The sequence below is a fragment of the Cryptomeria japonica genome, chromosome 11 (genome assembly GCF_030272615.1).
Source record: "Cryptomeria japonica chromosome 11, Sugi_1.0, whole genome shotgun sequence".
In the NCBI taxonomy this organism is placed as follows: Eukaryota; Viridiplantae; Streptophyta; class Pinopsida; order Cupressales; family Cupressaceae; genus Cryptomeria; species Cryptomeria japonica.
Window position 1 is genome coordinate 262,154,400 of NC_081415.1, and position 13,176 is coordinate 262,167,575.

Here is a 13,176-nt window from a genome sequence, read left to right on the forward strand (position 1 = left end):
GGGCTCCACCGCTAGATACTTCACCTGCTTTTGTTCCCCTATTGTCCCCAAATCCAAGCCCTTGGTCCCCCCATTTGAAGACAATGTGGAACTATGTAATTTATTGATTTGAGGGTCATATATAATCTTTGAATTATGACAAATTGATGATCAAAATAGACTTACGTGATATTGAAATGTATTAGTTTTTTGGGGGGGCTGAGTTCTTGCCAATTGCTGAGTTCGAGTCAAAATTTTGGGCTGCCGAGTACAAGTTTTTAAACTACGGTTTAAACTTTAGCACCAACATCTTTGCACATAATATGTCTTTGTGTTTACTTTTCATCTTTGATGTTTAAGGTTCACCACTAACCTTCTTAGTGGATTTTTCATGTGGTGGATCCCTAACCATATTCGGGATTCCACAGCCGTGTTTTGTATGAGTTACCTCAAAACATCCAAGTGCACATAGGAGGGCTCTCAAGCCATCAAACATCTTGTAGAAGCCTGCTTTAGCTAGTCACAGGTTCTCTCATCAGTATTAATGCCAAACTCTAAAACCAAAATGAACAGAGATTATCTAATATCAGTTTCCTGTTATCATCATGTACCATCAAATGAATATTAATCAATTATCATGGATCAAGGAACTATTGTTTTAGATTTCCTGTGTTGAAATAGTTCCATTATATTTCTGAACATCCCTATCCCGTTCTTTGGAATTTAAACTGTTGTTGCATTGTTCTGTTGTTTTTTCCCTTGTCCTCTCAGCTTCTTTAATCAGCAATGCTTTGACATGTTACCGTATGTGAACTTATACCAAAGCTTTGTTGAAGAGTGATTACGGTATTGCAAATCTCACAAGCATGTAATCACTTTATCTTTTTATGGAATGACCGCTCCTGCCACAGTAACCATTAGCTTTGTCTGTTTTTTATATGATGGTTCATAGCCTGATTTTCTTTGCTTTGCTTGTGGTAACATTTTATTTCATAACAGTATATATATTAGAGTGTTTTTAGCATTCAATTCATTCTTTCATTGATTGGCCTGTTTGACAAAAATGAGCCTATGTTCAACTTCAATTGGAGATTGTATTCCTTCATTTTTGCAAATTTCGTTTTCTCTGTTGGTTATCTTCATCTATAGTTTTGAACCTTATCCCTTAGCATGCTTTTCAAAAGCTGTGATTAAATTATCTTGATTTGTATTGAAGCATTCAAATGTATGTCCTATCTGTGCATCACAAACTTGATTATGGTAAAACACAATTTTGTCTGCATTACTTAAACATCACATGGTTTTAAATTTTTTTAAAACACATCTCATTAAATACTTCATTGCAGTTAATCCCTAAAAGGGATATCTCATCTTATCTATGTTACTTATTTGAGGTTGGCATCCAACTGATATTCTCTTTACAAGCAAATTGAGTTTACAAGCTAAGCATAAAGCATGAGACCATTCTATTTATGAAAACCTAGTGCGTCCTAAAAAAGATTTAGGAGTCCATAACATCACCAAAAGACAAGTGGCAAGCATTCTGTTTTTAAGTCTGATGATATTTTACTACTGGAAATCTGTCCTCGTATTGTGGTGGGAGGGAATCTTGGTGGAGATAGCGGCTAATTAAAGAGTTGATGATCAACCCCATGGCAGCCTAAGGATCATTTGCAACCAAAATAACATCCACACAATAGAAAAGCAATGGAAATGCTACGAAGTTAGAGAATTCTTTAGATGCATATAATGAAACTGGAACAACATACAATGACGAAAACTTTGTTACAAGGACATAGATGAAACCCTAAGATAGACTAAGATAATGACAAATGTTTTAATCCTATGATATGAGAGACAAAAAGTAAATGACCTAAGTAAGCTTAAGTATGTAAGTGTGTCTAGGACCTAATAATAAACTAGTTAGGTGATATACCATGTTCGCACTAACACCATCACTTAAGTGCAGCTTAGGGAGTTTGAAAAAATATGGAAAGGTTCAAGGATGGGTCTCAGCTACAAGGCCATGTTAGGTATCCATGTATAAACAAATCTCTCACAAATGGAGTGAAGGAGAAAAACCCATAGGAAAAAACCTGTCTACGTACAAAAGAGAAAATAAAGGAGAACAACCCATAGGCAAAAACCTCTCTACAAAAGAGAAAATATGTGAAGAAATATGTACAAATTGAAGAAGGAAAGACTCAACATGACTTCCCAATAACTACTTTTGTCACCAATGTACCATTAGTGTTCTCCCATATAGGATAAAAAGAGAAAGACTATGTAGCCCTCCACAATGCATAACTCTTTCAATGATGGTGGATGCTCGATAAAGGATGCTGAATTTTTGACGATGAATATTGCAAACTCCAGAAAAAACTCTTTCTCCCATCGAACCCTATTGAAATTTATTTGATTTATAGGCTTTTGAGCCTTTTGAATTCAATTGTGAGGTCCTTTTCACACTAGGATGTACTGCATGAAAGCTCTTGGCTAAAACTCTCCCAAAAGATGGAAGGGAATTGTAGATTTGAAGCTCTGATACCATGTAAGAGTTGATGATTAACCCCATAGTAGTGCGAGGATCAGTTGCAACCAAAACAACCTTCTACATGAGAGAAGCAATGGAAATGCTATGAAGCTAGGGAATTCATTAGATGCATAAAATTAAACTAGTAAAATATATAATGAGAAACCCTTGTTATAAAGACAAGGACGAAACATTAGAAGAAACCATGGGATAGACGTAGCTCATGACAAGTGTCATATTATAATATGAGACAAAAAGTGATCGACCTTAATATGTTTAACTATGTGAGTGGGAATAGGACCTAATAAGAAGCTAGTTAGGTAATATACCATGTTCACACCAACAACTAACTATTCACCACAAAGTCACATACCTTTGGCTATCATTTGTACTACGGAAGCTTCATTTATGTTCCTTGCATCCCACTTATATACATTTCTTCCTCATTCTTTTTGAGCAAAGGTAGGATTTTGGCTAGTGATTGTGCAATTCTGGAACACATGGGAGATGTTGTGCACCTTATAGAGCTTCTGCAGATTCCTCATGTTTCTGGACCAAGAAAGATATTCTTTGTGTTGGGAGTAATCTTGCATTGTTTGGATTGTCTGAGGACTGTTTTGTGTTATTAGGTAGTGCTGTGGAGCTCAACTTTTGGGTAAGGACTGGTTATTGGGCATTCACAAGCTCCTGACTGTTTTTTTTAAAGGTGAGAGGATGGATTTGCTGTTGGGCAAACATATTGAAAGGAGATGGATGAAAATGTGTCTATGACAGTGTTTCCAAGATCAGCCTTCATGGCTTTGTTGATTGGAAATCTGCATCTATAAAATATCATCACGACAATTTTTTTTTTCTGACACTATACAATCAAGTGTAGATCATTGTCTCCACAACAATGCTTTTGAGAATAGGCCTTCATAGTTCTTATTCTCTAAATTCTCTCTCACATTTCTAAGTGACTATAGTCTTGATTCCCTATAATACAGGTGGTTCAAATGGCCCTCAAATGTTAGCCGTGAATGAGAACACAATAAGTAGCATTATTAGATAGATAAAAGTTTGTTCAAGGACACAAGTTAGCAGTGTTTAGCTTTTCCTGGCTGTGAGTTTTTCGTAAATTGTTTTGAAATTGTGAGAACAGCGGCACATAAAATATTGACTTCAAGAGATAGGAACAGTTTTCAATCATAATTTATATTTAAGAAGAAACAATCTGCATTAACAAGATAATATGTCTAATGGGATGCACTCAAATGACAAAAGCTCAGAACTTCCAAAAGAAGCAGTCTATGTTAACAAGAAAATATATCTAATGGGATGAGGTCAAATGTTAAAAGCACAGAATTGCCAAAAGTGAGTCCAAGATTCAAATCCTTAAGAGTCATGATAGTGTTGGAATTGGTAAAATACCACATCTAACTCTCTGGCTGTGGTGCACTCAAATGGATGATGCTGGGTGCAAGTCCTAGATGAATTCGATGGAAGAGACACACCTATCAGTTGTGACATTGAAGCTGAAGGCCAACCAATCAATTGAAGGAAAAAACAGTATTAGAAAATATGCTTCTTTTCTTCGTTACATATCAATTCCGAATGTTCCTCAGATGCAGAGTAAAGAGGCAGACTGCATTGAACTCAGAGAAACGAGACTCGCCCGAAATCGCCTAAACTCGGCGAGTCCGGGTCCGAGTCAGGCCAAACGAGTCCCAGGGGCTCGGACTTGGACTCGGCCGAGTCTGGCGAGTAAACTCGCCAGACTCGCCGAGTTGGCGATTTTGGCCCAAAATCGCCAAACTCGGCGAGTCCCGAGCCTCGGACTCGGCCGGCGTGGGCATGGTTTAAAACACAAAAAAAAATTAATTTGCATAGTTTTTTTAAATCCCTTTTTTTATGTTAAATGTCTTCCAACCCTAAAAGTGACTTTTATTTCATTCACTTGCAAAAAAAGGAAGAGTAAAGTGAGTTGGGAAGAAAAACAAGGGTGCATAGAAGAAAAACCAGCAAGGAGGAAGCTCTAGTTTTCTTCAATTTGTCACATTGGAGCTGCATTGTGTTTTGATTTGGTGCATCAAGAGTTGGATAGGAAGAGTTTGTAGCTCATTTCAAGCTTGTTGTAAGAGGTAAGATTGTTTTTTTTAACATTATTTTGTTTCTTATATGCAAAAATTCCATTTTCTATTTATTTATTTTGAAAGTTTTATATTTTCTTGTATGCAAGATCTTTTGTATGTTTGTAATTTGTATGTAGCATGTAGTATGTAGTTGTACCATGTAGGGTTGTATGTAGGGTTTGTAAATTTTATTTTTTTTAAATTGTAGGGTTTGACAAACCCTACAATTTTTTAAAAAAAAAATTTACAAACCCTACTTTAGTTTTTTTGAATGTATGTATTAATTTTATTTTGTATTTGTAATGTTTTATTGCAGCAAACTTCACTTTATTATTTGCCTCAGCTTCAACTTTCACAAAACTATCCTAAAATGTCTACTTCAGCTTCTAGACCCCCCATGAGAAAGGACCCTGCTTGGAAATATCATGAGGATTTTCCAGGGCAAGGAAAGGGGCAAACAAAATGTATGTTTTGCAAAACAATATTCCTTGGAGGTATATATAGGCTGAAATACCATATTGCTGGTGTGCGTGGACATGATGCCGAACCATGCCCAAAAGCAGTGTCTGAGGCCATACGTGATTGTTATGTAATGGTTGAGGAGATTGAAAGAAAAAAGAAACAAAAGGAGGATCGAGCGGCCATTGGGAGAGAGACAGTTTTAGGAAGAGGGACACAGTTAGGTTGTGTTGGAGGCCCTTCTTCCTTACCTCCATATCGTCCCACTCAGTTTGCTACTGCTGGTGCTTCCGTTTCTGCTTCTGCTTCTATAAGTGGCAGTGCCACTGCCACCGCCACTTCTCATGCTCCTACCACTAGTAGTCATAGTGGGAATGTTACCATTGGACCTAGGATTCGTAAATCTAGGTTGGATTCCTTCTTTGTGCCTCGCACTACTCCTGGGTCCCAACCGTCGCTTGAGGGCATGGGTTGGAACAAGGAGGTCCATGATGCTGCTAAAATGGCAATTGGCAGGTTTTGGAGCTACAGCTGTATTCCATTCTTTGTAGCCAAGTGAATGTTTTACTTTTATGTTTGATAACTTTGATTGTTTTAATTTTTATAGTTAACTTATCTCATTGAATTTTTATACTTATCTCATTGAGTTTCTTTGCGACAGGTCTCCTTATTGGCAACAAATGGTTGATGCCATTACCATATGCGGGGCGGGGTTCAAAGCCCCTAGTGAGAGTGATTTGAGGGGACCCATTTTGTCTCAAATGGTGGATGATGTGAAAAAGGATTTAGATGAACAACGCCACATATGGAGCACTAAAGGCTGCACCATCATGACTGATGGTTGGACGGATAGGAGAAATAGAACTCTCCTTAATTTTCTTGTTTCTTCTGCAGGTGATTGATTAATTTTAGTTTCATATAGTCTTTAATTTTTTATTTTTTATCTAATGGTTTATTGAATGATCATTGACCTAGCTTAATTTTTTTATTTCAGGGGGCACCGTTTTCATCAAGTCCATTGATGCCTCCACCCATTGCAAGAATGCCACCTACCTATGTGAGCAGATAGAGGAGGTGATTGAAGATGTGGGTGAGGAGAACGTGGTACAGGTGGTGACCGACAATGCAGCAAATTATGTTGCTGTGGGTAAACTTTTGATTACAAACTAATTTTGTTTGCAAATTAATTACTATCTTGTAGTTTGTACCTCCATTAATTACAATTTACAATGCAACAAATTATGTTGCTGCAGGTAGACTATTGATGGAGAGGCACCCATCTATAGTTTGGACTCCATGTGCTGCTCATTGCATTGACCTCATGTTGGAGGATATTGGAAAAATCCCATGGGTCAAGAGATGTGTAGAAAGGGCAAGAAATGTCTGCAAATTTGTATATAATCATTCATGGGTGTTGACTCTTATGAGACAATACACAGAGCAGAAGGAGTTGCATCGTCCAGGAATCACAAGATTTGCCACAAACTTCCTCACATTGCAGTCCATGCTTAGGTCTAAGCCTGCCTTGAGACGTATGATTGTTGGTGAGGAGTGGTCTTCCTCATCCTATGCTACCACCCCTGCAGGGATAGAGATGGCAGACTGCATTTTTGATGAGCAAGGCTTTTGGGTCCCTTGTGATGAGATAGTGAAGGTAATTTTTTTATAAATTCTACAATTTAGCTTCATGTTTTATAAGTTATTATATGTATTCTCTTATTTGCTCATTTTTCTAAATTACACAATATTTTCAATTTTGCAGTTTGTTAAGCCCTTGGTGGTTTTGTTGCGAGTTGCGGATGGAGATAAGCCCGCAATGGGCTATATATATGAGGGCATGGATAGGGCGAAGGAGGCCATCAAATTCGTCTATGGAGCAGATGAGAGCAAGTATGGTCCCATTTGGGAGATCATTGATAGGAGATGGCATCATCAGCTACATAGGCCCATCCATGCGGCAGCCTATTATCTGAATCCGACATTCCGTTTTTATCCCTTCTTTCAAGGCTGATGCGGAGGTCCTTAATGGGCTATATGCAATCATGGAGAAGATGGGACCTGCTAGTATTTCTCAGATAGACCTTTTTCGAGAGCTACAGATGTTCTCAGATGCACAAGGGGAGACCTTCTCTCGTCCTGTTGCCAAACACGCTAGAACAACTACGATGCCAGGTAAAAATAAATTGTTAGGCTTAATTTTAGTTTTATTCAATACTATATTGTAACTTGTTAAATGAGTTCATGAGTGAGACTGATTTTATTTATTTTTCTCATTTCAAACTTAGATCATTGGTGGAACTTTTTTGGCCCAGAGACACCAAATGTTCAGAAGTTGGCCATTCGTATCTTGAGCCAACCATGCAGCGCATCAGGTTGTGAGCGCAATTGGAGTATGTTTGAGCACATACACTCCAAGAGGCGCAATAGATTATCTGTGGAGAAGATGAATGATCTCGTCTTTGTTCACTACAACCTCCGCCTGAGAATGAGAAAGAATGCAACAGTTGACATGTCTCCTATCATTCTAGATGAGGTTGATCTTGAAGCAGAGTGGGCCAATGAGAATCAGACAGCTCCTGGGACTCCTACAGCTATATTTAGTGACGATGACATTGATTGGATCGACCAGGTAGATATAGAGGCTGAGGCTGTAGCCATGGCAGAGGAGGAGCAGAGAACACGAGCAGAGACAGGAAATACTGAGACTCGGAGTGACACAGCTGTTCCTGTTGTTGGTGAGCATGACACAGCCGTTCCTGATGTTGGTGAGCATGGCATGGTGTCACGGGGAGCAACTATGGCTGCTGAATCATCCAGCACCTACTTTAAACGCCTTCGCAGGGGGCCAGGGCGAGAGGGTGCATGGCCATCTCAGCCATAGGCTTGTACACTTGTAGTTGTATTTAGTTTTACTATTTACCTTTGGTATTTGTATGAAACATTTGATGATGATCATATGATGACATGGATTTTTTATTCCATGAGTTTTGTAATATTGTATACATTTGACAATATTTATATATCTATGTTTCTTATTTTCTTCAGCTACAATTTGCGTTTATGCTTATGTTGATTGATGTATACTTGTGTATGTAATCAAATGAGCCGAGTTTAATGATGTTTTTGTGTCTTTAAGGTGTATTCAATAAAGGGTGTCTGAAACAAGTTTTAAATCTTTAAAAATCTCTAAATTTCTTGAGTTTTTCACTTTCCCGAGTCCAGCCGAGTCTGGAGCCGAGTCTGACGCCGAGTCCCGAGTCCAAGTCCTAGTCGGCCTTGCCGAGTCCGAGCCGAGTCCGAGTCCCGTTTCTTTGATTGAACTTTATTATGCAAGGCCTGTATAGTTTCAAAGATACATGTTGTACATAAATACCTCTGTACTGCTTTTTTGGCAAACCTTATCAAAGAATATATTCTGGCAATCTTTTAACCTGGTAGAATTTTATTTTTTGTAAACGGCTCTTTTATGATTACAGTCATAAGTACTGGATAACATATGATCTTGCTTCCTACATGGTGTATAAGCTTTATGCATTTGTAGTTGGAGGAGATCTGTTCCAAGTGAATTAATCTCTGATCCGATTACTTTCTGTCATGATATGATTTGAAATATAGGTTGGTGATGCCTTCCTCTAATAAGTGCATATCAGTTCCTTCAATTGGTTCAATGATATAATCGTGATTGGTTTTACTTGATAAGCTTATTTGAAATTCATCTTGCCTCCTTCCCATGCAAGAAAAAATTCTCCTTGTTGAGGTTCTATTAGACATCAATTTCCTGTTACACTATACATGAGCCTCTGTAAAATTCTGGGCTAAACAGACAACATTTGGACACTATCTAATGGACATTAAACATGTGGCTCCCGCTCAATATTTAATTACATACTCTTTGAGACTTCTGTAGACGTGGAAAATATTACCTTTCTTGCTTCTGGGACATAAATCAATAAGATGATTGTGATTTTACATTGTTTGTTGAAACTTGGGAGATCTTTAGAAGAACTATAAGTTCATAAAATGACAGGAAAATGGGGGGTTTTGTGTGCACTGGAAATTATATAAGGCATTTAAGTTGAATTTCATTGTATTCAAAGAATCAAAAGTCATGTACATGGATATTGGATAGTGTTCAAGCTGCCTGTTAGGATTTAAATTTTGAATATCTGCTCGACACAAGGAACTGATAAATTTGAATATCTGATCTTGACTAGGCTCTGATTATTGTGCATTTGCAGACTTATTCAGAGCTACGAGGTCACAATTTTGAATTGACAGCAACATTTGATGACATTGATGCAAGGATGTACGATGGGTTGGTGATTCCTGGAGGACGGGCACCTGAGTACCTAGCTCTGAATGAATCTGTTCTTAGATTGGTCAAGAAGTTTTCCGATTCAAACAAACCCATTGCTTCTATCTGTCATGGACAATTGATTCTTGCTGCTGCAGGTGTGTTAAAAGAGAAAATGTGTACTGCATATCCTGCTGTAAAACCTGCTGTCGTTGCTGCAGGGGGAGCATGGAAAGAACCAGAGCCAATATCGGCCTGCTTCATTGATGGTAATTTGATCACTGGTGCAGCTTGGCCAGGACACCCTGAGTTTATAAGACTTTTCTTCAAGGCACTGGGAGGAGAGATTACTGGCTTAGCGAAACATGTTCTCTTTCTCTGTGGGGTAGGCATTAACTTAATTGTTTCTTTGTATCAGTGCCCGAGGATGGAATTTATAAATTAAATTTTTTGGCTTTGCAAAATTTAGAACTTTGTGATCTCTTTCGGGTTTTGATTTGGTTTTACTCCCTCTGGTTGGGCATTTTGTACGACTTTCTAAAGCACAAGTGCAACGTATTTGTCTATCAAATGAAATTCTTGTCCATTCATCTCTCCTTGACATTTGTATAATCCTGTTTTCCTTTTCTTGGTAGGACTACATGGAAGATTATGAAATAATGGTTCCATTCCAAGCTCTGCAATCTCTAGGTTGCAATGTTAAGACTGTTTGCCCTGGCAAGAATGCTGGAGACACATGCCCAACTGCTATCCATGATTTTGAAGGTGACCAAACATACAGTGAAAAACCAGGCCATAACTTCATGCTTAATGCCAATTTTGAGGATGTCAAGGTTGAAGACTTTGATGCTTTGGTAATTCCTGGAGGTCGTGCTCCTGAATATCTTGCACTAAATGACAAGGTTTTATCCATTGTAAAGCTGTTTGAAGAAAAGAAAAAAACAATTGCCTCAATTTGTCATGGGCAGCAAATACTGGCAGCAGCAAACATTCTCAAGGTAACTCAAGTCTTTTTGCAGACAATGGCAACTTTACTTATGCCATTGTTCAATATCATGAGAAAATGTGCTTAGAAAGTGTCTTGAAGTATTGGAATGTTGTTTTACAGGGAAAAAGGTGTACAGCATATCCAGCAGTAAAACTTAACGTGTTGCTTGCTGGTGCTGAATGGTTGGAACCAGAACCAATAACTAAATGCTTCACAGATGGGAATCTAGTGACAGCAGCAGCTTGGCCTGCACATCCTGAATTTATCTCCCACATTATGGTGTCGTTAGGAATCAGTGTATCATTTTGAGCTGATGCTCATGTTAACTGAGAACTAATTGTAGTTTGTATGTGCAAAAATGCTTAGATGTATGGACCTGGTCTGTTTAATATGTAATGGAACTCTGTATTGATATGCATTAGAGTAATTAGAATTTAGAACACATTCCCTGACCCTTGGGAATGTGTTCATCTTAAATACTTCTGGGGGAACTTGCAGGTACTTAAATTGATATAAGTTCTTTTTTGCTTGGTAAATTTTGTGTGAGGTCATGAGTTGCTTTCAATGACTCGACTTGCAGCTAAATTTTTTTATTAGGACTTAGAACTCGGCCAAAAAAAAAAACTGACATGAAGAAAAAGAAATTAATGCATTTAGAGAATATAAAAGTTTAATTTGACTATCAATTTGACATAATTCAAACATTACACATGCCATATGATCCTTAAAGAGTTTCCATCGTTGGCAATATATCGGGGTAATTCTGATTACATCACAATTGCTCCAGTTCAAAAGAGATATGATGCAAAAAGGATTATCTTCTATACTAGATAAAATAATTTTATCTAAAGAATTAAGAAATTCTTACGGAGAAGAAGAGGAAACTCCTATAGTAAGAAGAAGAGGAAACTCCTATAGTTTGTGAATTCTAGGACCTGGCTTTTTAGTTTTGTTCACAGCAATCAATTTGAACATATCAAAGATATAACAATAGACAATCCTTTATTGGATTATCTTCATCTGTTTGGAAGGTTTCAAGAAAGACTGAGGCGTCTTTCTAGTTTGTATTCGAAGAAATTTATGACTTCTGACCGCGACTTCCAACCTCTTTATGTTATGAAGGACAATATTCTAGAAAGACAACAACTCTCAAAATTTAAAATTTCATAGCTTCAAATGTTTACTAGCATTATAAATTTATAATTGTTTACATGTGATGGTATGTCAAAATGAAAAAACAACTAAAACAATCTACATCTTCCTCTTTCACCTCCCAATGTAATTTAATTATTTAGGTCTCAAACTAGAAGGCAAGTCAGTATCAAAATGATGATAGATTATTTTAAAAGAATCTTTGTTTCCCTACATTGCATTCAATTTTGCTGCTTCTGCTGTTTTTCTCTCCATTTCAACAAGATCTTCATTAGTAAGGACACCATCTTGTTCATCGTAAATCCATCAATCATAAGGGTCAATTTCATCCTAGTCAATGGAGTCACGCAAAATGCTCTCCACCTTCTTACTTTGAAGGCAACAACTGTACTAAATAAGGACAAGATCATTGAGGTGCTTTTGGGTCAACTTGTTTCCCTTCTAAGTTGTGTGAATGCTCTCAAATAGGCTTGAATTGTGTTTGCACCCAGAAGCACTACAAGGTTGTGACAAAATATAATAATTTTCCTACCATAATTCTCCTACCATAAATCTACAAAAGACGTAAAAAATATAATAATTAAGTAAAAATTATAAGAATCAAGTTCATAATTTCTACTTGTAATATTAAACTAAAAATTAAAAGTTTCTTTTTTCCTTCGGTTGTTTTTCTCTCCTTTGAATTGTTTGAGTTGAAGAAAATAGTCTACCCTCGATACCCTTCTAGATCTTGAATAGATAGATGAAATATAACAAATAATTTATTATGTATGTAAATGGGATGTTTCTAGAGAGTCAACATTGCTAAATTCATAAATAAGACATAGTAATTAGATTCGGTATATCTCACCTCAAACGTATAAAGAACTGTGTCTCTTATCCCAACATTTGCCATCGTCTTAACAATGCATTAAAAAACACTTGTCATGACCTCCTCATAGACCTTAAAATGTTTTGGAGAAGTAGAACTTTGGGTTTAGGTAGTAGGCCAAGTATGTATCGACTAGTGAAGTTGGTTTGTCCATCTACGATCAATGTGCCAAATGATTTCATATTTTGTTTGTTTCCACAATAGTAATGCAAAATGGCATTTTTGGCCTTATCCATGGCCACATAAAGGAAACCCATCAACATGCCATCACCATTCACCATATGAAGAACCCTAACCAAAGGTTCTATTAGCTAAAAAAATTGAAAAATAAAATTGAAATTATAACAAAATTAACCCCTAAAAAACAAATAGATTATTTTGTATAAAGTTTTATGTCTATATTTGTTACTTACGCTTATTAACTCATCTTTGTTTTTGATGGACAAGTCATCAAAAATTGTTCTTGTAGTCTTGTCCCTTCAACCTTTTTTGGAAAACCAAGCATCAAACACAAACATATGTTTGAGATGAGGATTTGTGGTGAGAATGCTTTGCAAAGCATGGAAGTGGCTAGCAAATCATGTCACTCTTGGTTGCACAAGCTCCTTCACATCTGTGTGCTTTTTCATCAAAGAAAGGACTTAAGTGTAATTAAAAATAAATCTGTTAGCTTGTTTAACATTTTCAACCACACTTTTGAACAATCCAATCCTCCCAATGTCCTCTAACAACAAACTCAAACAATGTGCATCATAAGGAGTCCAAGAAATAGTAGGATGCCTCTGCATA

The 13,176-nt window shown here is 37.1% G+C and overlaps 2 protein-coding genes across 3 annotated transcripts in view; both read left to right on the forward strand.

The window, feature by feature from the left end:
- Window positions 1–10,929, forward strand: part of LOC131069703 (protein DJ-1 homolog D) — a 65,626-nt gene extending 54,697 nt beyond the window's left edge. Inside the window, exons 3-5 of the mRNA XM_058005230.1 lie at window positions 9,321–9,761; window positions 10,012–10,374; window positions 10,485–10,929. Of these exons, the coding sequence (XP_057861213.1) occupies window positions 9,321–9,761; window positions 10,012–10,374; window positions 10,485–10,673 (993 nt within the window). The 3' untranslated portion in view covers window positions 10,674–10,929. The remainder of the gene's footprint in view (window positions 1–9,320; window positions 9,762–10,011; window positions 10,375–10,484) is intronic.
- On the forward strand, window positions 5,725–7,248 carry LOC131069704 (uncharacterized). Of its 2 annotated transcripts, none has more exons than XM_058005231.2 (4): window positions 5,725–5,976; window positions 6,077–6,225; window positions 6,336–6,736; window positions 6,845–7,248. In XM_058005231.2, the coding sequence occupies exons 3-4, from the start codon at window positions 6,347–6,349 to the stop codon at window positions 7,091–7,093; spliced, it is 639 nt and encodes a 212-aa protein (XP_057861214.2). In that variant the 5' UTR covers window positions 5,725–5,976; window positions 6,077–6,225; window positions 6,336–6,346; the 3' UTR covers window positions 7,094–7,248. Both variants share the same exon structure in this region, with proteins under 2 accessions (XP_057861214.2, XP_059069844.1).
- Window positions 10,930–13,176: the final 2,247 nt, after the last annotated feature.